This window comes from Molothrus aeneus, chromosome 19 (assembly GCF_037042795.1).
Source record: "Molothrus aeneus isolate 106 chromosome 19, BPBGC_Maene_1.0, whole genome shotgun sequence".
Taxonomy (NCBI): domain Eukaryota; kingdom Metazoa; phylum Chordata; class Aves; order Passeriformes; family Icteridae; genus Molothrus; species Molothrus aeneus.
In genome coordinates, this window is record NC_089664.1 from 5,953,963 (window position 1) to 5,980,231 (window position 26,269).

Here is a 26,269-nt window from a genome sequence, read left to right on the forward strand (position 1 = left end):
ACCTTTTCCGCGTGCTCTCTCGGGTATAATTGAGGACAGGGGCTGCCGGTTCAAGGTCGGGACGCACCTTTAGCCCCCGCCCTGCTCCGGGAACCCCCAAAGAGTCCGCGCAGCTCCCGGGCCGGTGCCACCGCCCCTTGCCGGCTCCTGGGCAGGACCTGCACCGGGATCATCCCCGGCACCAGGGCTGGTGCCCTGCAGGATCCTGCTCTGCCTTGTGACATTTCCCTTCCCGCGGGACAGGGGCTGCCGGATGGGCAGGAACTGCTGGTCCCACGTACCGGCCCCCTCTCTCCGCAGGATTTGTGGGACACAGCTGAACCAAGCCCGGGGAAGGGGGCTGGGATATGGGATAGCCAGGAACACTGCCTTGGGGTCACCCGAGAGCTGAGAGCCAGCCCTTTCCCTCCAGGCTGGGGAACTCCAGCTCCCCAGCATCCCTGAACTGCCCCCTGCCCTTCCTCTGCCTCCCCTGGACTGTCTGAGACCTGAAGGAAAGAGGGGGAAGCTGCTGTAGGAACCCCCCCGAGTGTGTGGTGGGCAAAGGACCCCAGCCCAGAGCCCCCCAAGCACATCTCCAGTGACAGCCAAACACAGCCTTGACCCGATCTGCTGCAGGTGTGGAAACATCCCTGCTCCTCTGCAACTCAGTCTACACTTGCTAGTTTGATTTTCCCCTCTCCAGTATTCCCACTGAATGAACAGTCAAATTAAAATAATTGCTTAAACACTAAACAGAGCCTGGACCATGTTCTAAATAGCATCAGGTTTCTAAAGGATTTATATTAATCAAATGCACTTGCTTTATTAACAACAGGGGCATATTCAAAGGCTTTGTATTAGTTTAAGGCTTTATTAATTCAAGTCAGTTAAGCTAGGTTCACATTTTTAATTTTTAAATTTTATGATGAGTTCCTTTTATTAATTACTCAGTTGCAAATCACTTACAAAATGTTTAGGCTAGAAAAACTTTTCTAATTAAGTAAAAAGAACATACTTCTGTTCATTAGTATATTTCTGAATTTGTATATGGGAAGACTATCACCTTCAAATGCCTTCTGATTCACAGTTGTGCACTACTCCATGATTGAAAAGCTATTAGTAGGATAGTAACATTATTTTGTTTAACGCACTGGGCTTGTGACACACAGTCTGTTCTGCGTGATGCTGTGGCACTACTGCAGCACGGTGTTTTTTCACTACAGTAGCCAGGGGATTGCTGCCAGCCTCGCCAATGCATGTGGGACGTTTTTTCACTCAAATATTCAGCAGAAACCGCGTGTGAAGTTCTGCAGGGGAAAACGTCCCCAGAGCCCAGCATCGCCCCGTCCCAGGGATGGGATGCAGGGATCCCGTCGCAAGCAGAGCTGCGCTTCGCTGCTTCCCCTTCGAGCAAGCGCCGGTCACGAGCCCTCGTGGAGAACTGAAACAGGGAACCACCCGGTGGCCCCGGCACAAAGGGCCCTGCTGGGGCCACCGCGGGACTTTCTGCTCCAGGCTTCCAGAGGGACGGAGCAGGGATCCGCCACCGTGCCTGCCGTCCCCTCCCCTCCGTGCCACCGCGGGCACCGACCCTTCCAGCCTCTCTCAGCCTCTCCTTCCCCGGCGGGCGAGGTCCGGTACCTCCGCGTCCGCTGCGTCCTCGCTCCTTCCCGCCGCCTCACCGGACCTCGACCGCGCGTTTCCCCCCGGGGCGGGCGGAGGCGGCGGCGCCTCCTCAGCCGGGGGCCGGAGCGGCGGCTGCCCCGGGGCCGTGTGGGGAAGGGCGGCTCCCGCTCCTCGTCCCGCTCCCGCTCCCTCGGGCCGCCCGCCGGCAGCTCCCTCGGGCCGCCCCCGCGAGAGGGCGCTGGCGGTGGCCCCGGGACCGCCGAGTTTGAAAAGTGCCGGTCCGGGCGGAGCAATGGCGGCAATGGCGACCCCGCAGGTGAGCGCTGAGGGTTCGGGGGCGGCAGCGGGCCGAGCAGCGCCTGGGGGGAAGGCGGTCCCCGCGCCTTTTGGGGTTCCCTGTGCCCTTTGGGGGTCCCTGGACACTTTGGAGATCCCTCCATCCATGTCCCGCTGGGAAAGAACCGCACCCCGCTCCGCCCTTCGGAGGTCCCTCCATCCATGTCCCCGCCGGGAAAGCACTGCGGCCCTGCGCCCTCTGCGAGTCCCTTTGTCCTTTGGGGGTCCCTCCATCCATCTCCCGCCGGGAAAATCCCGTGTCCCGCCCCGCCGGGAGCCCCCGCAGAGGCGGCTGTGCTGAGGGGCTTCACGCCGCTCCCCCTCCGCTCGCATGGCCGCGCCCCAAGGAGGTGGGAGAGGGTGTGGGAAGCTGGTGGGATTCCCTAAAAATGTCCCTCTTCGCCTCAGGGAAATGGGGTTCGGGCTAAGTTGGTGCCTGCTGAGGAAATCTCTCGGCGTCGAGGAGGTGTTGGGGGCGAGGCGGCTGCTGGGGCTGGCGCGGGGCCGGGAGGGCAGCCAGGCTCCGTGCTGGGAAAACATTCGTGTCTGGAACAAGCTCCCCGCAGAGGGGAAGATGTTCTGCCCTCTTCCCTTGAGACGAAAGTTTCAAGCCTAATCTGGGAAAGAAGGGACAGAGAGACCGACACAAAGGGCGCTGGCTGCCTCTCGCCCGGGTTCTTCCCATCCCGGTGCTTCCTGGGCTCGCTCCTTCCGGCCCTCAGCCTTGGAGTTGGGAATGCTCCAGGCAGGACCACAAGTGTCTTTTTCCTAAATTAGCCGTGACTTCTTCTTGTAAGACATGAATGTAGCTGGTATGAGGCTCCCTAACGTGCGTCTCATCCCTACGGTATGAAGTTGCCGTGAAAGATGGGATTTAAGATGTCCTGGGAATGTTTGGGCTGCAGGGAGGATGGCAGCCTCACCACTGGCTTATTAAATCAAATTAAATCAATTTCTGTGTTAGTGGTGAAAGTGTAAAGGCCAGGACTGCTCTGGGCTTTGTGCAGGTGAAACTCATTTCCAAGCTGGGCATAATTAATGGGATGGGATCTCCCTGGCTGCAATCCAAGGGATTAAGTGTAACTCATACTGCTGAAATTTTTGCTAGTTAGAAAGCAGTCTGGACACTTGGGTATGACACGAGCCTGGCAGAAATTCTGGGTGAGCTCCAGCATCCCCACTACAAGTGCCAAAAGCAAGCCAATTTCAGTTACTTTGGGTATTTCTCTGCAAGCTGTAAATGTGTTTCAGGGTTGTGTTGGAGACTGACCTTTCCAGGGAACCCAAGAACAGCTGCAGCACGGGCTGTGGCAGTGTCCTGACACCCCACCGAAATTCCTGAGCCAGAAGGCAAAGTGGCTCAACCCAAATGCAAATTTGTCTTTCCCATGCTTCTCAAAAGTGGAGTGTTTTATCTTCCTGGTGCAAACAATGTTCATGTTATGGCACCCTCTGATCTGCCGAGGGGAAGATGGGGAAGTGAAACACGTTACATTCTAAATATAGAAATTTAGCCTGATGCATTAACTGATATTCAGATTAGTTTTTCGCAGAGACTGATGTAGAGGAAAATTGACCTGGGAACTGTTGAGACTGTACCTGTTCTCTGAATCAATACCCAGAGCTTCACATTCAGCACCTTTTATTGGTATTACTCTTGTACCACTGCTCATTCCTTTGCTCTGAGTGGATCCAGGGGGGGAAATTCTTACACACATTTGCATAATTTGAATATAAGATGAATCTATGTGCTTTTATTAGTTATTTAAATAAGAATTGTAACCCTCAAACTCCTTTTAGTAACTTGCTACAGACTGGATAAAGAGCTTTTTGATTTTCCAACTTAGGGCTGGTAAAGGTTGCCTGTGACTCAGGAATTCCATGATTCAAATTCTTCCTCACAAAACTTTGGATGTCTTTCAAAGCTCTGGCTTAGTTCCTGGCTTTACTAATTGGGCGAGAACTTCCTGAAATCAGGATGTTGGTCTGAACCTTTTTGTTTTGCTACCAATCTGAACAACTCCTATTTTGGCCATTGCAGCCAAAGCTTGGATTTAGGCCAACTTTTCAAATGGATTTTTTTCCCTTTTTTCTTTGTGCTATTGGACTGAAATTGTAGCAAAAACTAATCAAGGATGTTTGGTTGAGTCTTTGATTAAGTAATTGTTTCTGGAGGAGGCTTTGGATGCACAGCACACTCTGGAAGTGTATTAATGTACATGAGTAACACAAAGCCAGCGTGGTTTGTTGTTGGAAATGTGGTCAACCAGTGACAGAGTGTGAAAACAAGTCGGGATTCCTGAGCCCTGTCTTTAGGCACTGATGTGCTCTGTGATGTTAAGCCAGTCACTGTAGCAGTGCTTGACCACTTCTTTTGCATTTAAGCCATGGGTGTGAGTCATTAATGGGAGGTTATGAATGCATTCATTGCTTTGGATGCCTTAAAGCTTGGATGTGTTGTGGTGTTGGGTAGCACCCTTAGGGATGCTTTGCAACTCCTGTCTGAATCCAGTGTTTATTTGGGCAGTGAGATAAACCTCTGCTCTGCCCCAACTGGGTATGTCCAGAGTCTGTGACAGAGCAGCTCTATCCAGAGCTGTTGCTGAGCCATATCTCACTAGAACAAGTGGTATTTGAAATTATGTAAAACAAAGCCCAGGACAAGAGTGAATGCCACTAATGCTACTCAAAATAATCAGTGTTTAACGTGGCCTTTAAAGAACAGAGATTGAGACATTAGTCTGCTCACCTTTTCAGACACAGCAAACAGTCAAATTTATTCTTTTGCTTGTTCATTTGTGGAAACAGCTGTAGGGCTTGCGTTTTTCTTCTTCAGGAACAACAGCTGAGGGTTAACACATGCTTGTAGCATTCCTAAAAGCTCTAACAGATTAGCTGAGAAGTGTCTTTGAGCAGTCAGCATCAAGGCATAATCAGATAAAAATCTGTATCTAAAACATCAAACTGGTAAAAGGTAATTTTGATCAGAACAAGAGCAAATATTGGCTGAGCTTTGATTCTTGAAGAACAAAGATGTGTGTAGACATTAAATAACAAGGGGTCAAATAAAATGAAAGTTTTTCTCCAGTATGGCTTAAAATCAAATTAAGGCATGTTAAGATCAAAGTTGTGTTCTGTCCTCTGCAATTGAAATGTAGGTTTGTCTTCTTGAAAAATTGGTGAAAAGATTGACTTGAGAATTTCTGAAAGAAATGAAGGAGTGGAATCTAATGAGGGTATTGCTGCAGTGTCATAAAAATGGTTGGACAGTGTTCTCTCTGAAATCCTCTTGCTCCATGCTCTTGGGCTGCAGGGCAGCTCTCTCTTGCAGCTGGGCAATGACGTGAACTTAATGGATCCAAGCTTCCAGCAGAAACTGGAGGGTGAGAAGGAGCTGCTCCGCCGGGCCATCCAGAAGGAACTGAAGATTAAAGAGGGAGCAGAAAACCTGCGCAAAGCGACAACAGACAGAAAGAACCTTGTCCACATCGAGCACGTGCTGAAATCTTCCAACAGAAAACTGGAGCAGCTGCACTGGGAACTTCAGGAGCTCAATGCAAGGATTTTGATACCAGACAAAGAGAGGAGTACAACAGGTTGTTCTTGGGTCATGATTGACTGCAACATTCTCTTAGAATGGTTCAATCTCTAGAGATATTGAATTGATATAGTCTTCTACTGAGGGCTCACAAGTAGTGGGAGCTTCTTGGTATTTAACTGATTAAATTATCTGTGGTATAAAAAGTTCAGAATGGTGCTATAAAGGTGAAAGGGAGTATAGGGAGAAAACCAGCTGAGAGTGGTGGGCATGGGCAATATTCATTATAGGTGGAATTGAAAAGATTTGAATAGAATTTCTGGGCAGTTCAACATCCAAGTATTTTATAGGATAGTGAGTATAAAATTGGAAGAGTGCTTGTTAGGACAGGCTCATTGTTAAATTAAGAAATATTTACAGATATGAGTTTGAGTTTCATTTGAAAGTGTTTCCCAATCAGTTTTGTAGACAAGACCTTTTTGTACCTTATTTTATAGCCTAACTTTCCTTTGCAGAGTCACCCATCTGTAACCCGGTGAAATGAAACGAGGCAAGATGACTAATGGTATTGATTGTGTTGTTTGTGCAGATGGATCTGTATCTCCAGATCCCTGTCTCTGGGAAAGAAGCCCAGACCCCATGGCAAGGAAGGTTGAAGCTTTGAAAAAGCAGCTGCATGTTGAAATGAAAGTGAAACAAGGAGCTGAGAACATGATCCAAATGTATTCAGCATCCAAGGTAAGCAGGAATAAAGAGCCATTTGGGAGCATAAATTACTGGATCAAAATTTGTATTTTAAGTCTGTACACAAATCTCTCTCTGATAATTGATTTGGGAGAGAAATTAATTTGCAAAGCTTACTTGCCTGAATCCTAGATCTGTACTTTGAGTCTCAGCATAATGACAGCACATAAGGGTGGTGTAAGAGGTACATTAAGTCACTGATGAGGAAAGAAAGCTAAGAAGGCATTGGTGTTGTAACTGAGTTAGTTGGTGTGATGTTTTGATATCACTGAATTGTTTAGGATAAAGCACAGCATGTGGTATCTCTTTATGTGAGAAAAATTTTCAGAGGTTTAGTGGATTCGTATTCATCTCGTTTTTTGAGTTTGGCATAATCATATTTAAAAGTCAAAAGATAATTTAAAACATTTCAAATCCAAGCTTATGATGAAGCTTAATTCAATAAGACCAGCAGTGTAAGAGGGCTGTGATATTTTTATGTGTTCAAAATCTCTGCTCTGCTTACAGAACGCTGTAAGTGCAGTTAACCAGGGAACAAGGAGTCTCAGGGGCTGCAGGATTTGGTATTAACTGGGCACGTCCTTGACCTGTCCTTTCCCTCTGCAAATGGAGATCGTGATCTCAAAGCCTTGATCCTCAGTGGTGCCTCCTTTACATAATTACTTGAGTATTCCATTTCAGAGTCAGTTATGACCCTTCATGCAAGTACCACCTCACCCTCATATGTGAGCACCTCATCATCACCCATTTTTAGTGATCATGGTTCTCTCTGCATCTGATTCCTTTGGGCAGGAGCGGAAGCTGTTGGCTACAGCTCAGCAGATGCTTCAGGACAGCAAGACAAAGATTGAAATAATCCGCATGCACATTGTGAAAGTATCTCAGTCAGCAGGAGGGATGGAAGATACAGTGGATCCAGCAGGTAACGTGCTTTAAGTAACTGATACAGCCCATAACAGATGCAGACAGCACCCTAAGATCCACAGTGCTTGGTTGATTTTCATCCTTGCCATGTTTTACCTCCTGAATGGCCAGTGAGGGTGGGGACCACCATCAGTGCTTTGGAGCTGCGGATTGAGGAGCTGAGGCATCACCTGCGCATTGAAGCTGCTGTAGCAGAGGGGGCAAAAAATGTGCTGAAGATCCTGGGGGGGAGTCGGGTACAGGATCGCAAGTTTTTGGCTGAGGTAAGCAGACATTGCTCAGGCCTTCTTGAGAGGGTGGTTTCATGACTCCACATTAGTGATTTAGCATGAACAAGCAGGGTTAACCATGTTACTAATTTTGGAATTTCCTGTCTCTCTGTCGAGACAAACTGGAATCGCTTCCCCTTCTAGGGATAGTGTTCCTTGCTTTAGTGAAATTTCTCAGGAACATCAGAAGTGACACTGGTGGGAGTCCAAGCTCTGTGGGAAAATATTTTATCTTTAATTTATCTGTATCCTGTATTAGCAAGATGTTGTCTTGTTGGGCTTTTTTTAAGCTTACTCTAGTTCATAATACCTGGACTACATGGCTCTACATGGAAAATTTCTGCCTGCTTTCTGTTCTCCTTCACACTGGTAGGCTCAGGGTCGTCTGCAAGAGTCCTCTCAGAAGATTGATCTGCTGCGCTTCTCCCTGGAACGTCAGCTCAGTGAGCTTTCTCCTGACCACCCAAAAAGAGCACTCATCAAACAGGAACTGGTGAACACTTCCTCCCTGGGAGCCCGGCATGGCAGCATGCAACCCACTTCAGTCATCAAACCTACAGCCCTTACAGGTAAAGGGATCCTGCATCACATGTTGTTGTGAGGAGGACAGAGAGAAAAATTAATTCTATTTTTTCTCATTGTTGTCATATGGACACTGCGTTTTCTGACAGCTGGACTTCTGTCTTCTAGGTCAGGCAGAGCTTTCTGAGCATACAGATTTGCAGTCTAATAACCTGGAGTCAATTTAAACTATTAACCAAGAAATCGTGAATGTGAGAAATTCTGGGACCTCTTTGAGGTCAGGCTGACTGGAATCGCTTTATCTTTTATATAATAATATTCCTTATTCTCCTAAAATTCCTCAGGAACACTGGAAGTGAGACTGATGGGGTGTAAGGATCTATTGGAAAATGTTCCAGGACGTTCCCGAATGACAAGTTCTTCTCCCATCTGTGGCAGCCCAAGTGATTTGAGGTCCCTTTCCCGGACACGAGTTGGCCTGGGCATCCATGGCCGTGGTGTTGCAGGAAAATACCGGAATGAAGAGCCAAGCAGTGAGTACAGGGTTCCCTGTGGACCTGCTGGTGGCATATCAGAGCAAGGGGGCTTCTCACTGGCTCAGCCTGGTACAAGTGCTGTTATGAGAAACCCAATTTCTGCAAAACTGAGAGAGAAAGTGAATTGCATTATGCCTGGTCCTCCTAGGACTCTCCTGGAAATTGGTTGGGATGTCCACCTTCAGCATGAGAGATTAAACATTATAATCCATGTTTCCCCCTTTGTCCAGATGAGGTCCTTGCTGTGCTCAAAGTGGACAATAAAGTGGTTGGCCAAACAAACTGGGGACCAGTTAATAATCAGGCATGGGACCAGAGCTTTGCCATTGAGCTGGACCGGGTAAGTCTGCCTCAGATTCATGTGGTGTTTATTTTTCCATTTAACCTTACCTGATTTGCTTGTTTAGCTGTCATTCCACTTAGCTCAACCCCGTATTGCTGCTGTCCCCATGGCCTTTGATTTGCCAGTTAGCTCAGCCTTCCCCTGAAGGCAGAGCATCACTGCCAGAGATTCAGCTTGAACAGCATCTGCTGTCCTTCTCTCTTTATCTGAGCAGTTTTATTTCATCTTATCAGCAAAGTGGCTCTTAGGGATTTCTAAATGGGGACTCCAAGAGTGTCTGTAGCTAAGAAGATCTAAAAACATCAAAAGCAGGGAACAGAAGCACTGAAGAAGTATTTTATGCATACTCTTTAGTTCACTGATTTTATTTATTATTTTTTTACAAATACACATGCCATTTCTAGAGCATGGAGCAATATGTAATTATTCTGCCTTTGTTTTCTCCCCCACCATTCACCCATCCCACCAGTCTCGTGAGCTAGAAATTGCAATTTATTGGAGAGATTGGAGAGAACTCTGCGCAGTGAAGTTTTTACGTTTGGATGATTTTCTTGATAACGAACGTCATGGGATGTGCCTCTCGCTGGAGCCCCAAGGAATGCTTTTTGCAGAGGTATAAATGTAAGCTTTGTTTCTTTCTCAGAGAATTCTGTCTCTTTCGGGTGTCTGCCCTGAAAGCAGTTGTTCAACCCAGAGTACAAGGAATGGAAGGAGCAATAATCTGGAAGGGCAGAGTGATACCTGAAACCCTCTTGCATCAATAGCCTGTATAAGAATAAGGAACAACAGGGTAGAATAGATGTGCACATCCATAGCCTGGAGTGACTCTTCAGCTGCTCCACTGTAACTCTGTGTGTGTATGTGCTGCGAAATCCGTTCGTTTTTATTTGCTTTCATTATGAGTCATTGGTGGCACTTTAATTAAACATATGGCTTAATGGTCAGGATTGAATCACAGAGACTGTAGAATCAGAGATCCAAACTCCCTCTGGCTATGCTTATTTTATCATCTTTCTGAGGCTAATAATAGTTTGAAGTGCCATCAATGTAGAGATAATCTCGATAATCCCTTAAAAGCCGCAGTATTTTCTCCTTTGTGTTGTGATGAAAGTTCTGTAGTTATAATTCCAAAGTAGGATCTAAACCTCATGTACCAAAATTTGCCTCCTCTCCCTGCCTTCTTGTTTTTTGTGGTTGGTTTGTGGCATTTGGTTTTGGTTTTTTTTGTTTTTACTTCTGTGCCATGAACTACTGTGTTTGTTACAGTACAAATGGGCGTGTTCTTTATGCATGGCTTCATTTCATTTCATTCAAATTAGATAAAGTTTTTGGGAAATACAAATTGGTCTTAATTCTGGGGGTTTTCTCAATTTCAGGTAGCAGATAATTCCAGTCTCTAAACCCACAACTGAAGTAGCAGCTAATTAGAGGGTGAATCTGGAATAACCAAGTTTGGAGCCTGGGATTGACTCGAAACTTACCAGATAGAAATGGAGATTTTGATGAGAAAAAAGGCATGTGTGAAAATTTGGGTTTACAATTTAAATGGAGAATCCTGAAAAAATCTCTTTTGCTTCTCTGACAGGTGATGTTCTGTAATCCTGTCATTGAGAGGAAGCCAAAACTGCAGCGACAGAAGCGCATTTTCCCCAAACAGAAAGGTGAGGTGCTGGAGAAGTGACTGTCCAGGGTGGGAGCAGGGGTTTACATAAGCAGGTTCTGCTGTCCTACTCAATCTGACAGATGTTAAAACTTTTTCTAATTACTGTGTATGTGAAAGTTTGTTCAGTCACATGAAGTGCAGGCAGTCTGGCTGCAGCTCCATCTGTGATGTAATATTGTCATGGTGCTGCTGCTCACAATTAACATTGCTAAGAGGATTTAATTGCTAGTTATTTAACAGGCTACTTAGCTTTGGGGCATCCAGCAGAAGAAGGATGTGGACCTCTTGCAGCAAGGAGGGCCACCAAGATGCTCAGAGGGCTGCAGCCTCTCTGCTCTGGACACAAGCTGAGAGAATTTGGGCTGTTCAGCTCAGGAAGGCTCTCAAGAGACCTTGAAGCCCCTCCCAGTGCCTTCAAGAGGCTTCAAGAAAGCTGGAGAGGGACTTTGGAGGGTCTGGAGTGACAGACAAAGGAAGAATTGCTTCTCACTGACAGGGCAGGATTAGATGGGATATTGGGAAGAAATTGTTCCTTGTGAGGGATGTGAGGCACAGGTTGCCCAGAGAAACTGTGCCTGTGCCATCCCTGGAAGTGCCCAAGGCCACGTTGGATGGGGCTTGGAACAACCTGGGGTAGTGGAAGGTGTCCCTGCCCATGGCATGGGGTTTGAATTAGATGGTCATTGAGGTCCCTTCCAACCCAAACCATCCCATGATTCTATGAGAAGATCCAGGACTCAAACTGTACTAATTTAACCAGGCATGCTGTTACCAATGAACAGATATTGGGAGGTTTTCTGGAAAACTCTGAATGACAGAACACTGTAGCATGAACAGGCTACTGACTGTCAAGTCTCTAGAGCTGGCATCTCAGATTTATGAGATTTATGGAATGGAATGGAATGGAGTAGCTTGCATACTTTCTTATTTCTCTGCAAATTCTTTCTTGTGAAGCTGAATAAGGTGAAACTTTACATACTGAACTTTTGTGGCAGTGGCAGATTTTATATTTATGCTCTTCAGGAAGTAGTAAAAATAATGAAAATCTCCCAAATATTTTACTCTTTTTAACACATTTTCAGGAACTTCCTCTTAGCAGGCTGCATAATTAAAATGTAGTGTTGAAAGAGAAGAAAACCTGACTTGAAGTAAAATCAATTTTTAATGTTCTATTCAATTTCAACTTGAAGATTGTTATATTATATGGAGCTGAACTTAGCTGAAATAGCAGATCTGTTTCTTCATCATCATCATCATCATTAATCTTTATTCTCTGAAGAAAAGCCCATTCCTCCAAGGGTGAGCTACCCTTTTGGGGTAACCCCCAGGTGTTTAGTCGAAAACTAGAGTTTAACACTATGTGAGACTGTAATTTATGTGTTATAATCTTACTGATGTTTGACTCTGGCTCCTCCAGGGAAGGAATTTCTCCGAGCTCCTCAAATGAACATGAATGTTGCAGCTTGGGGTCGCCTGATGATGAGTTTCCTCCCTCCCTGTAGTTCCATCAGCACGCTGAGTCCCCCGCTTCATGATCCCAATCACACAGACTTTCCTCCAGTTTCCCCACAAAGTCATGGGGATTCAGTGTCCAAACTGAGTAGGTAAGTGCTGTCCTGAGTGTTGGAATGGGTGCAGGGTAGATCTTAAAATTCTGTTGCACCTTACTGAGGTGAAGGAAGACACTGATGAGAAAAATTTGTCCAGAAAAAAAGATGTACAGTTTCTGTGTTCTAAAGGAAAGAAAATTCCATTCATTAAATGGCTTCACCAGTACAGTAACTGAGCTAGGCAAGGTCACCATGTGATTGTTGTGATAAAAAATGCACTCTGCTTTCATGAGTAACGTAGCACTCAGAAGGGACATAGCTGAGATTTTGAATGTGCTGTAGAAGAAAATTTCCCCTAAAATATTTTTTTAAATTGAATCAGTTATTCTCTAAAGAGATTATTCCCACTGATGCACAGGACCTAGGAAAGAAAAAAAAAAATTACTCAGTTTCTGTGTTGCTATTAAAATCAAGATTTCTTTAAATTCTTGACTTACTTCTACATACCTGTGTTTCATTAATTTTATAGCATCAGAGAGCCAGTGTTAGAATGTGAGTCTAACCAACTTCTAATTAATTTAAGAGAGAATATGTCTTGTTGGTACTTCACACACCAACAGTGTGAGCCAGGGAGTCCTGTTGTCCAGTGATTTGGACTGAACTAACACAGCAGAGGTGATGCAAAGGTGTTTGTGTACAATGCTCTGCCCTAAGGCAAAATCTCCTTCAATTCTGTCTCACAAATGCAGTGATTTCCCTGTGGCTAAGCTTGCATTTGCTGATGAAGCACCACCCAAGCCTCCGCGGCTTTTTCTGATGGCCAACTCCAAGGAATCAGCTCCATCCCCTGCAGATTCTCCGGTAACCATCTGGGCTAATTGGGAATGTTGTCTTTGCTGGTTGCTGTTCTTTCAAACCCTGTTCTTCTAATTTATTGCTGAAGAAGTTTGCTGTACTTTAGGCAGGTGCCTCATTAGCTGGCTGATCTCCAGGAATTCAGAATCCAGGGAACCATTTTGGCATGGAGTCTTCAAAGAGTTGCACGAGTTTTTTTCCCCCCTCTTTTAAAAAAATGATAACTTGCTTTAATTGGAGAAGCAAAATGGGAGGTAGGTCAGCATTGGGAGTTCAGGGCAAGAGTACAGAACAGACTGCACAGAGAAAGCAGGGAAGGAGGGTCAGCAGGCTTTCAGAAGCAAATGAGGTTCTTTGTCATTAAAGAAACTGGGCAAAACCAAGAGCAGCTCTACTTTTCTGAGAGGAATGAACAGGAAATTTCTTTGAGCAGTAAAATGACCTGTTCTGCCACCTGTTTGTACCCTTTCTCATTTGGCTTTTGTGATAGAGGAAACTGCATTCTTTGATCATTGGGACTCTTGACATCTAGGAAGTAAATGTTCTATCCTAGACTTTTAAAAGTGTTTATTTTAAAAGGTTTGACCCTATAAAAATTATTGTACATGGGGATAGTTTTGTGTGCTCATAGATAATCTGTTTTTATGCTACTTACGTCCAAGCAGAGGCAATGACCATCTGCAAGAACACGTCTGTGGTCATGCTGGATCCAGACAGAGGAGAGAACTTGGATGTGGGTGTTCAGGTTAGACTTGGTGATTTCAGAGAATGACCCACTGTATTTTTCTTTCTCCTCCTAGTGCCTGAAGAGGCTACATGTTGAGGAGAAGTCTTGCAGCTCTCCTGTAACAGGATTTCCAATCCCAGCGTCTCCAAGGTAACTGTGGATAGCATGAGCTGTCTCAGGTCACAGATTAAAGAGTCACTGGGCTCAAATTTTTGAACATAAAGTCTAAAATTCTCCTCAATGTGTGCTTTAGTTTCTCAACAACAAATTTTTAATGCTGAGTGTGGACAATACAATGAAAAATCTGCTCTGAGCCTCACTTGTCTAAATGTCTGCTGTGTCTGATCTGTTCATTAACCCAAATACTGAGTCTGTTGGTACACTGTGCACTGCAGTGTAAGAGGTGATTTGGTAGAAGGTAAAGTCATTTAGCTGTCTTCAAGGGCTTACTTGTGTTTGAAGTGTTGTGGTGTAGTATATTTAGATGTGTCTGTGTGCTAAGTATAAGTAATACATTCCAGAACTACTTTTGGCATCCCTCACACTCATCTATTTCTATTGATTTGCAGTACATTGTCTCTTATTATGATGGGAGGCATAAAACAGGAAGTTGATTATAGTCTGTGGCACTTCTGCAGACACATTTTGTTTAAAACAGGGATACACAGCAGTAAATATACCCAGACAAGTAAAAAACCAATTTACTATTGTTGAAAAAAGACAATTTCCTTGCATCAGGGTTACCTTCTTCTTTCTTAAGTGCCAGAACAGCAGCACAAGCTTTAGTTGTCAGGATTAGGTGAGGGGTGGTTGGCACAGTTGTTTGCTTTCCTTTTTGCTCTACAGAGCTTCTTTCCTTGACACAAACACACACTCTGATATCTGCTCATGCATCTCTTGGGTACTGTCTCTCCTCTGTTTTTCTGCAGGAAAAGGACAGTTCAGCTGGAGGATTTTCACTGCATTGCCATGTTGGGCCGTGGCCACTTCGGGAAGGTAGTAGAGAAGTCCACTGTGGAGGAGGGCAGTGGTTGTGACAGTGGGGCTCTGCCTGGAGGTCTGAATAGAAACATTGCAGGACAGGAGAGATCTGTTGCAGTGCAGATACGGAACAACAAACCCAGCCCAGCCACATAAGCAGCTGGTAACTGCTGTTAACAGTCACATTGAGGATTTGTGACTTCGAAGCCTGGAGAAAGCTGTCCTGAGAGTGCTAAATCAAGGCACACCATTGCCATTTCTTTCATGAGGATCACTAGAGGAAGAGCTCCATTCCCATGACTTTGCATAGCTCCCTCTGTGAGAACTCTGAGGTGCTCCTAAAGCACTGGGCCAGCTGTGATAGTGCTGTTTGAGAGAAGGACATAACTTACACTGACATCCTTCGTTTTTTGGGTTCCTTGAGTTTGGTGTTGAGGATGATTGTCTGGAGTAGATGGAAATAGTTGGCATCAATTTGAGTTAAAGTAATCTGATAAGGAAATACAAGATTGCTTAAAGTACAGCTTTTCTGTTGTCTTTCAGGTACTGCTGGCCCGATACAAGGCAACTGGGAAGCTGTATGCCATCAAAGCCTTGAAGAAAAAAGACATTATTAGGAGAGATGAAATTGATAGGTGAGCTTTGTTTAGAGATGGTACTGTTGCCAGAGGCTACATTACCACAATTGTAATCAAATGTTAGCTGGTATGGTACTGGCTGTGGTACTCTTAAGGTTAAATTGGATAACTAAATACTTGGATAACTAAAATCAGAAATAAGGAAACTTAGAATGGTGTCTAACTTTTGTAAGAATGGCACCTGAAGAACACTCTAAAACTCAAGGTTTGGAAGTATGTAAGATAAATATTATATTACCCCTCAATTTTTATTTCTCTAACTTCAGATGTAAAGATTTTCTTCTTCGTCCTCTCTTTCTCAAAACAGGCTTTTCTGCTGAGTCTGTTTAGCACTGACGTTTTCATTCTTTGAATCCTGGCAGCTTGAACTGTGAGAAGCGAATATTTGAGGTGGTCAATTCTTCTGATCATCCATTCCTTGTGAACATGTTTGCCTGTTTCCAGACCCCTCACCATGCCTGTTTTGTGATGGAATACACTCCAGGTGGAGATCTGATGATGCGCATACACGAAGATGTCTTTCCAGAGCATATGGCACAGTGAGTTAGAATTACTCTTGTCTTCAGGCACTATATAAATTTTTAACTTGAATCTCATATATTGCCTGATAACTATTTCTGTCTTTTAGGTTTTATACAGCCTGTGTAGTCTTGGGGCTCCAGTTCTTGCATGAGAAGAAAATTGTTTATAGGTAATGCAGCAGAGACTCAAGACAGTTCAGCAACTTGAAGGTTGATTTTTCCTGTAGCTGTGTCTGGAGCTCACTTTCTTGCTGGGGTTTCTAATCTTTCTGCCTGTCTTTTTCTCTGTCACTATCAGCATGTTCATCGTGCTCACAGTAGAGAAAGTCACCTAGAAGCTATTCATCTGGCATGTTGCAGGTGATTAATCCTCTGTGACATGTCAATACCTTCTGGGGGGCACCTGTAAGTCACTGCTTTCTTTTCACTGGAAAAAGTAATTTGTCATGTTGTTGTGGGAGCTCTTTTCCGGATGAATAATCCCCACTGCTCCACGCTGCTTTTTGAGCCTTTAGTTTAGGGAAAAATATCAATCAGTTTAGGGGAATCTTCCAAATAATGCACGATTAAATCAAATGTAGACTTTACTCAATCTAGATTTTATTCTCTTTATTAACACCTACCTTCTACCTCTTGCAAAAAAAAACATGTTAGGTGGCAATCCTCAGTCTTCATCCACTGTTTTCTTTCATCTCCTTTGCTTGCAGGGACCTGAAATTGGATAATCTCCTTTTAGATGCTGAAGGATTTGTGAAGATCGCAGATTTTGGATTGTGTAAGGAAGGTGAGTAACTGGAGAAGCTTAAATTGAGCCATCAGGATCAGTTTAGGATCTGGGCTTTAGTAGGTGTTTGTAACTTGTATTAATCCCCATTAAAAAAATTAACATCAAAAAAGCCAAACAACAAAAAACTCCTCACCTGTCTGGCCATGATGAATTTGGGAAGAATCCCTTGTTGTGTGATCTTCAGGAAACTTACGAAAGCATTTAAAATGTGCTTGTTTGCTCAAAGGAGCCAGAATATAGGATCATATCAAACATGTAGATGAGTAAATGAGCAATGGAACATGCAGGAAGTTTCCTTGGGTTTGCTCTTTATTTAAGCATTGTTTGTATATTTCTTATTTGGAGTCGTTGGGGGCCTCAGGTTTCACACTTCTCACTGGCAATTCCCCATGCCCAGGTAACAACATCAGGTGACAAACTACAGCTTTCAGGAGGTGAGGCTGCATCAGATCCATTCAGTAACTTGTGCTGGATTTTACCAAAGTGTCCTTTTCCTCCAGGAATAGGTTTTGGAGACCGGACAAACACCTTCTGTGGCACCCCTGAGTTCCTGGCCCCAGAAGTGCTGACAGACATCTCGTACACGCGGGCAGTGGACTGGTGGGGCCTGGGTGTGCTCATTTATGAGATGCTTGTTGGTGAGGTAAGGCCAGCTTCCCTCAGGGAATCTCACTAACCAACCAGGCTTGGGGACCTGACCACCCCAGGTAAAATATTGCTAAATGTAGCCAGCTATTTATTAGTACTTCAGTTACATTTTTCTCATTCATAGAGCTTGCCAAACAGTAATTAGTTAATCCATAAAACTCCCTGCTAGTCTCATGCTTATTTAATAGTGAGGAATGGGTGCTATGTGGATTGAATAATAGAATGTCCCAATTGCAGTCACCATTCCCTGGAGATGATGAGGAGGAAGTCTTTGACAGCATTGTCAATGATGAAGTCCGGTATCCACGATTCCTTTCAACTGAAGCACTTGCCATAATCCGTAAGGTAAAGGGCTGCTGGGTCTCTGGGAGCCTGAGGAATCTGCATTTACTGTGTAAGTGGATCCAGAGGGACTTGATTAGGATTGTACAGCATTTGTGTGTGTAATCTGGAGCTGCCTACATAGGCTAAGGGAATATTTAAAATTTGCATGTATTTCCCCTCCCTTCTTTTTACGTAAATGCAGTTCTTCCGTGTAAGGATGACTAAGCAGGCTGCTTACTGTTCCTGCTAAGTCTGGCAGAGAGAAGTGTTGATTCAAGGGCAAGAATGTCAGAGCCATTCAGTGGAGATGACTGGATTCAGTTTTTGAATGTGACCCCATAGTCAGAGGTGCACAATTAGGCTGAGATGCTCCATGCAGTTTATGGCAGGTATCTTATTGCTGTTGGCATATTGTTTACAAGAAACTAGGTCTGAGTTATTCCTGGCAGATGATGACCTTGGTGCAAAGTGAGAATGAGGAAACACTGAGGGATCAGTCCACCTCCTTTTCTTTTGTTTTTCTCTCTGGATCATTATTTCTGTCCAGTCTGGTTCCCATTGTTTAATTTTGAACTGATATTTCTGCAGCTGCTTCGGAAATGTCCAGAGCGTAGACTGGGAGCAGGGGAAAAAGATGCAGAAGAGATTAAAATTCAGCCCTTTTTTAAGGTAGGAACTTGGTTTAAACCTCTCCCTTGTTTCTTGTGTTTGAGCAGAGAGTGATTTGCTCTTTGTTGGTATCAAGGCTTATTTCCCTTTGTTATCAGAGAGATCTTAGTGATAGTTTCTGTTGCACCTCATTGCTTCATTCAGAAATATGTGTTTCAAGTCTTGCTTGAAATGAAATCCCCCAAGTCTGTTTTCTGAGACCTTTATGCTTTCAGAGTCAGTTTATTTCTGATCGTGCTACTTCTATGTACAAATATACTTCACTTTAGAGACATGAACAAATATTCCTTTTAAAATGAAACTGCAGCATCAAAGATGTTATCTAGTGACCACAGTGACTGTCAGTCAGTCTATTTGATCACCTGCATTTGCAGGACACATATGACTCTTAAGAGAAATGGAGGTTAAATTGCTTTGTGTCAGGGGTATATGTTTGTTCCATGCAAAGGTGTTGTCATCCCTCCTCATTATTACTCATCTGTCCAAAAGTTTTTAGCCTTATAACCCTTTTCTGGCTTTGCACTGTAGCAAGAAAAGAACTTGGATGTCACCAGAAATTGCTGGGATCCACAGATCCACCTGGCCATGGCTGAGCTGTAGTTTTGTCCCTCCTAAATACAGTTTTAGCTGTAAAATACACTGCATGGAATCTCTGCCTTCTTTTCTTACAGGGAATTGATTGGAATGCCTTGCTTGCCAGGAGGCTGAAGCCCCCCTTTGTGCCCACACTAAGAGATCCAACTGACATCAGCAACTTTGATGAAGAGTTCACCTCCCAAAAGCCAATCCTTACTCCTCCTGAGGAGGTTTCTGTCCTGACCCGGAAGGAGCAGACTGTCTTCAAGGACTTTGACTTTGTTTCCAGACATCTTTTAGATGTGTGATTCCTGGGCTACAAAAACACGAAGAGATTGTTACCACCTTGAGAGAGCATAGAGGAGACTTTGCAGGGCCAGTGGAAAAGCCAACAGGATTTGTAGTGCAGGTAGTGCTGATGGCCCCAGGATGAGGTGCCCTGCAAGCTGAATTAACCTGCTGTGGGTTTTCCAGCCTCATGTGTAGGAAGGATCCTGCATGTCAATTACCTTTAAGGAATAATTAACGTTTGACAGGGGGTATCTTCTCCTGTCATTGAACGTAGATGAAATTTGGAATTTAAGATGGACTTGAAATCAAATCATCTCTGCAACCCAGGTTACTCTTTGCAAAAAGCCTAAGTAAGTAGTGTGATTTTTAAAGTTGTAGCATAGCGGGGAAGTGGCCACTTCTCACTGATTTTCTAGAGATGCAGCATTCCCTCCTGGTAATGATTGTATGCCATTTCCCACTCACAAAAATGTGTATGCCAGACAAGGAATGGATTTTAACACTACCAAGACAATGATGTTTGATAATGATCCGAGTGATTTATTGGAAGGAAGATGAATCTCTCTATTTAAGGATGCCAACTCTTAGCTATTGATTATAATGATATCAGACTCCACAGCTTTGCACATGTTTTTTTTCTTTTTTGAAAATAAAGATACCTTTCTATATAATAAATATTCAGCTTTTCATCTCCTTTATGTCAGCTGAATGTTTCAGATCAGAGCTAACCAAAATGCTCAACAGGCAGGACTTCTGTTTTCTCCATAAATGCCAGTTGTAATATTTTCTTTCTTTCTTCCTTCTCACTCAGGTTATCTGTGTACATATTGCACGGTGTCATCAGCTGAGAGATACCAATGACTGCAGTCAATTTATGTCTCCACAGATTTTATCAGTGTACATCCTGTATAATTTTTGGGGACAGCTAAGTAATAACAGTCAGTACTGGAAAATCAGTGAGTTAAAGGTGATTTCATTGCCTCGTAATCTATCTTGTAATTATACTTGATAAGACACATTTTCATGTCTTAAATTCATAATGTTAGCTCATTGGGCAAAAAGGGAAGGGTTTTTAGAGATAAGGCATCTGATGCAAACAAGGACACAATCGTTGCTCTTTCAGTTTTTCACCAGACGGAGACAGGAGTGGGACTAAGGCAACTGTGCTGTAGCTGGAGACAAGGATCTAGGGAATTGTTAAGCCAAGGCAGGTCCCAGTGCTTCAGGATTCAGTGAGGTAAGAGCTCTGTTTGTGCAAACCAGGGATATTTCACACTCAGCCTGGATTTCCTATTTTCAGAGCCAAGTATAGCTGCTTCTGAAAATTCCCCTGTACAAAGATCCTTTCAACCTCCTGCTCACCCTGGCAGTGCACTGGCCTGTTTAGAGCAGAATACACATTTTCCTCACTCTTGTTGGAGTGGCAGTTGCTGTTGGCCTCTGTGGTGTATTTTGTGGCTTTAGTTCAAGGCCACTGTGCAGTGGGAGGTAGCACAGTGGATTGTTAGCATAGGTGAAGTCTAGAACTTGGGTTCAAAGAAAGAGTCACAGACAATTTAAAAATGCATATTTAATATTTTATTTTATAATTTATGGTTGAGTAAAAAGAATGGTAAATTAACACCCAGGTGTATTTTAAAGAAATACCAGACAGAGCAAAACTGCTTTGAGCTGTTGTACCTGCTGATAAACTTTCACTTGACTGATAACCTGAAGAACCAGGAATTGCAGTGTGACAGATGATCCACATGTTAGCAGGTGCCACAGCAACACAAGCAACCTGCAGAATACTTCTGAATGGTGTACACTTCTTTACAAAAACAATCCTTAGCATTCTGATATCCCTCTGATAAAGCTTCTACCCTGAACAAAGCAGACTCTGCACAGATTACAAACCTGGAGCTGGTCAAAAAGGGATCTTTTGCTGCATTTAAATTGCTTTTGGACTGTCGTGCTGTATTAGTAACTACACTATTTTTTCATGAGTGTTCATAAACTTTAAACCCTGAGTGCTTCTGAGTTGGTGTTAACTCCTGAGCCAAGACAATTAAGGCACAAGACAATTTTAGCTAACATTTTGTTGTGGTGGTTTTTCTTGTTTTGTTTGTTTTTGTTTTAACAGAAAAGGGTCAGGACTAAAATTCACACCACAGCCTTTTTTTGTTTTAAAGCTAAGATCAGTCATCCCAAACTTCCTTTCAGTTCCCCATGGAAATCTGAAGTATGACCTTTTATTTCAATAGAAAACAGATCCTCTTGCTGCTGTCCTGAAAGCTGTCAGCATCTCTCATCTCAGGACCTGGCAGCTTTTCTCTTGCATTGAAATTGTATTATTTTATTAAAATATCACTAGTGAGTTGAGGTAGTAGTAGTTTTACCAGCAGTGTTACTTTAGGCACGAGGCACCCACCTCTGCTTCTGCTTCTCTCCCTGCAGCAAAGGCCTGAGCACAATGTTATCTGCAGAAATAACTCAGTAGCCAAGGATTACTTTTCTGTCCAAAGGAAAGTGATGGTATCATTCTTCACTGACTTGATTCAAAACAGTCAATTGTTAGCAGCATCATCAACTTAAAAAGCTGTGAGGAAGCTGCTCAGGGCATCACAAAATACAGGTTAATTATCTCATAAGATTAACTGGATGTCTTACAGCTCTTTCTTATGCACATTAACAGTATTAAGCCTTAAGTCTTCATGGAAAGCATCAAGTTGAGGCATGTGGACAAAATAAAATTTGCTTTTGGCTCTCTAAATATTTGCTCAAATATTTCTCTTACATGCCTGATGCTACTGCCAAAAGACACTGCAGTTCTCACAGTCAGAACTTGGCTGAAAAAAGGCCACAGGAATTACACTGATCCTGGCTGGTTTTATCTGTAATTGCTGCTGTTCCCTAGTAGCAAAAGGCAAGGGAGACCTTGGAGAAGAGAAGTGAACACAAATAGTCACACTAATCTTGCATTTCTTCTGGAGAGATGTGGATGCACTTAACAAAAGGAAATAAATTTAGAGAGATACCTTGCTAAGTCTGGAAATCAGCTCTGCTGGTTTTTTCCTTCTCAGAGCTGTATTCTTTGCCTTTAACAGTGTTGTTTATATATAAAAAATAACCCTGACTATCCCTGAAATGTAATTTGCAGGTGAACAGGTTGTGGTGCAGGTTGCATAGTCCACAATGTGTTAAAGTTCAGTGCAAGGAAACAGCAGCCATTGCATTAGCAAAGTTCTACCCAGCAGCCTGCCAGGTGTGCTGGCACAGTGGGACTAGACAGGCTCACTATTCTTGTGAAAATAGATGTTCTCCCATGCAGTGAGGTGGCGTGAACAGAAGAATCTCCAGAGATTGAGGATTATCCCTTGGTCAAAGGGGTTCTCCAGCTCAGACTGCCGCAGGTAGGAGATGCGGTGGTGGGACATGAACTCCCAGGTCGTGGTGTTGCATGAGATCAGGTACAGGTGGGAAACAAGCAGCAGCAGGACCACAATGGTGAAAATGAATATCAGGAGGAAGGACACAAGGAGGAAAATGTTGTGCTGCAGCCACTCCCGGGATTGTTCAAAGTAGAGGCCTGACCTTTCAATTCAAACAGAAATAAATCTGTAGTTAAAAAAGCAGAACTAGTTTCATAAAGTAAGCAAACCTGATGACACATTTGATTCATAACTAATGAGCTGCTAATAATCCTTGACTACAGAGAGTTAATATACTATGAAGTCCTAAGAGACTGCACCACAGGGATTGGAAGCTAAGTTTAGAAGATTCTGTTTCCCTGACAGCTGTGAGACACAGTCACCCTGGGTTAACTCCTCTCCTGAACAGCTGGAACCCTCTTGGAGTTTCCAGCACTCGAATGTGTAAACAAAGATTGTGTTACAGGGACTGAAGCAAAATGAACAATGAAACCTAAATTACCAGAGACTGCTCAAGATTAGGGAGCTCCAGGATGCAAAAGAGGGTGAAGATCCAGAGCCAGTCTTATGTTCTATGCCAGCCCAAGGAGCACTACAACTTTCAGCAATCTCAGGTCCAAAAGCCATCTCCCAGCCTTACCAAGCAACATGGCCTCCCCACAGCAGAACCACAAGCTGCACACTCAGGTAAACTATGAAGAGGGGGTGATTCCTTTCTCCTACACAGTTCTCAAGCCAGGGGCAGTGATGGTCGTAGCGCCGCACGCAGTGCTGGCACTGCTGGCAGTGCTTGGCTCGCATGGGTTGCTGCAAAACACAACCAGGAAAAGAAAAAACTCACTGGCTATAGTTCATGGCTGTCCCACTCCCATTTGGTAGAAGAGAACATCATTCAAATCTGTCTTTCCCCACAATATTGTCCCTAAAACGCTTGTGAGACAACAGCACATCAACATTGCTAAGACAAATCAAAGGGACTGTGATTCTCCTCGTCAAGACCCAATTCAAATCAAGTGATTATCCCACACTCCTCCTATCTACACATTTTCTTTATTATCCACCTATTATAGGAAGTCCAGCGTGACAAGGAGGGAGACAAAGCCAATCAGTGTAGTCAGGAAAGCATGAGCCAGAGTACTGAGGTGAAAAACTAGAACCACTACTACCAAATAGAGTGGGCAGGGATATGCTGCTTTTTGGGGATGTACAGAGAAGTGCCTCCATGTGAGTACAAGACACTTGCACAGAAAATAGCCGAATTACCAGGCACAGAGAAGGTGAAAGACCTGGCTGAGAAAAGCAGTGCTTCCTAGGATTTGTCCCCTGCAGTGTATAAATGCTTTGCCAGCTTTTCTTCTTGCAATAAGCTCATTCCTCTTGGTTGATACTCTGCGGGAATTTATGGGAGCTGGGGTAATGCTTAATTTCATTAAACTGATAAGGATCACTCTGAAAACAAGCCTTTCTAGGCTTAGGCAAACTGTTTCAAGAGCTAATTTCATTGCTGCAATTTCTCCTTCATGCTGTCTTTTACCATTCAGGCCAATGTTTTGTTGTTTTAAGGCCCTAAACAAATTCACAACAATGAGCAGTTCCCACTCAACTGCCTTTCTGACTATCAAGGTATTTTCAAAATAACTTCTTTGACAGTACTGCAAGGTCTGGCTGACATGGCAATAAGAATGTGGAATACAATTTTCTCATGGCAAAAAAAGATTATTGTTTCTATAAGCCAGCAGGGACTTGTTTCAGCCTTGGAAAACTGGCCTGTGTGCCAGTGTCCATCACTACGACTTGTGTAGCTATCCAGTCAGCCCAGCCTCCTCTGAGCAGCAATTACAGACCACCAACAGCAGCTGAAGAACAATATAAGCTTTCAAATCACTCATCCCTTCCACTTCCAGCATGTTCTGGATGCCCACCTTCACCAGGCAGTAACCACAGCGCCGCAGCTTAATGTCACCTGGAAGCTGAGGGATCACCACACCTTGTCCTTTATCTTCACCTTCCTACAAAAAAGAGAAAGGAAGGGACTGAGGAGGGTTCTTGGGTTCCTGTCTAGCCATGACTGAGCTGTATTGCTGCATACTTTTACTTAACAGTTACACAGTGTTTGCTATCTCTATCATTAGGACAAAATAATTCATTAGAATACCTACAGAATCTGCAGACAGTTATGGTACAGTGAGAGAGAACAGGTTACTGTAACCCTCCAAAGAATGTTTGCAGAGAGGCAGAAATAACTGTGGACAAGATACAGTCTGGGACAAAAACAAGGTTAGACTTCACTTCTAAACACAAGAGTATCTTTTTGGTATGAACAGTGCTAATTAGTCATACACAGCCAACACTGACATTAATGATGGATGACTAAGATTGATAATGCTTTTGTCCTACAGTCTATAAGGCAGTGAACCTTGAGCAGACTAGCAGTTACTGAAACTTTGCATCTCCATTTATTTCACTGTAATTTGTTTGTGGATGTGTCCTCTGAGAGGGCAACAAATCCATAAAGAGTTCAATAAATAGAGCTGCAGAGAGCACTGTCTGCCAAGCCTGCCCTTCAATTTGGGGCTTTTGTTGCATTTGTACCACTTAGCAGTGGTTATTGTAAAATAGGTCATATACACATTCCACAGGGCACTGCAGCCTCTGCTCTAGGAGAGGACTTGAGCTCAAATGGCACAGTTATGTAGTGAAAGGCACAGTTATGTAGTGAAAGGCACATTTAAAGCTTGTAAACCCTATTGCTGTTACCAAATACCAGTGTGAGACAGTCTGTCCTCATCTTCAACGGTCTGTGCGTGTGTCCTTCATGCCAACACAACAGAAACTGTTTCAGATTGTTCTTATCTATCAGAGTGGAAAAAGCAGAAAAGCCTATAGACTTTACAGCTACTCCAGTTTGTTCTATTCATAAAGGGCTCTACCTTCACTTCCTCTTCAGGCTTAACAAAACCCGGATCCATGAGAGACACCTTGAAGTACAGCAGGATCGAGCACAGAACCAGCAAAACGAAGATCAGCGGCTGAAGCAGCTCCCCGCGTTCCTCTTGCTTTTGCAGATCTGAAAGGTACCCATAAAAGACAGAGAGCAGCAGCTCCTTGTGAAGCCTCCTGGATTTTTCTCTCTAGCCTCAACAAACGGGTCCCGAATCTAAGAAGAGGAAATGGGGAGAGACCAGGCGGAGAGGCTGAGAAGGGGCTCCCCAGAACCCCCCGCCCTCGGGGCACCCCCGGGCCGCGGTCGGGCGCAGATCGCCCGTGTCCCGCGGGGGCCGCACGGCCCGGCCAAGATCCATCCCCGTCCTCCGCCCGCTCCCGGGGGCGGAGCGGCCCCGGCCCGGCTCCGGCCGCCCCCTCCCCGCAGCCCGGCCGGGCCCCGCCTCACCCGTGCGGTGCAGGAGGAGCCCGAGCGCCAGGGCCGCGCTGAGGGCCGTGTGCGCCGCCCGCACCCAGCGCCCCGTGGGACCCATGCCCCCCGGTTTCACCGGCTCCGGGGCTCCGCCGGCCCGGAAGGCCTCCGGGCAGCGCCGGACGGGACACGGGCAGCGCCCCGAGGCGGGGCCAGGGCGGCCCAGCCCTGCGGGGGAGGCTCCGCTGGGCTGTTGGGCTGGTTCCACTCCAGAGAGGGCCCGGGTTCTGCTGGCTCGGACTCGGCAAACACCGGGGTCCCTGGCTCATTTTGTCCCCCCCACCGCCCCGGCGTTGTTGTGCCCTGCGAGGCCTTTCCTTGAGGAATGTGTTTCCCCTGAGCCCTTCCCGCGTGTCCTCCCGCCCTCACCCCGGGCTCTGGAGTGCATGGCTGG

General features: G+C 44.8%; 2 protein-coding genes across 2 annotated transcripts; one reads left to right on the top strand and one right to left on the bottom strand.

Moving 5' to 3' along the window:
- The first annotated feature begins 1,885 nt into the window (after positions 1–1,885).
- On the top strand, positions 1,886–19,725 carry PKN3 (protein kinase N3). The gene is made up of 22 exons (XM_066562740.1): positions 1,886–1,924; positions 5,258–5,540; positions 6,072–6,220; positions 7,019–7,148; positions 7,262–7,413; positions 7,793–7,988; positions 8,286–8,474; positions 8,708–8,817; positions 9,290–9,433; positions 10,406–10,481; positions 11,901–12,087; positions 12,783–12,894; positions 13,689–13,765; positions 14,545–14,611; positions 15,140–15,231; positions 15,597–15,773; positions 15,863–15,925; positions 16,463–16,539; positions 17,043–17,185; positions 17,428–17,535; positions 18,103–18,183; positions 18,855–19,725. Exons 1-22 carry the CDS (start codon positions 1,901–1,903, stop codon positions 19,065–19,067), a joined length of 2,850 nt encoding a protein of 949 aa, XP_066418837.1. The 5' UTR covers positions 1,886–1,900; the 3' UTR covers positions 19,068–19,725.
- Positions 19,726–20,605: 880 nt separating this feature from the next.
- Positions 20,606–25,953, bottom strand: ZDHHC12 (zinc finger DHHC-type palmitoyltransferase 12). The gene is made up of 5 exons (XM_066563193.1): positions 25,852–25,953; positions 25,391–25,527; positions 24,383–24,469; positions 23,101–23,267; positions 20,606–22,623 (listed from the first exon to the last, which is right to left on the bottom strand). The coding sequence occupies exons 1-5, from the start codon at positions 25,934–25,936 to the stop codon at positions 22,314–22,316; spliced, it is 786 nt and encodes a 261-aa protein (XP_066419290.1). The 5' UTR covers positions 25,937–25,953; the 3' UTR covers positions 20,606–22,313.
- Positions 25,954–26,269: the final 316 nt, after the last annotated feature.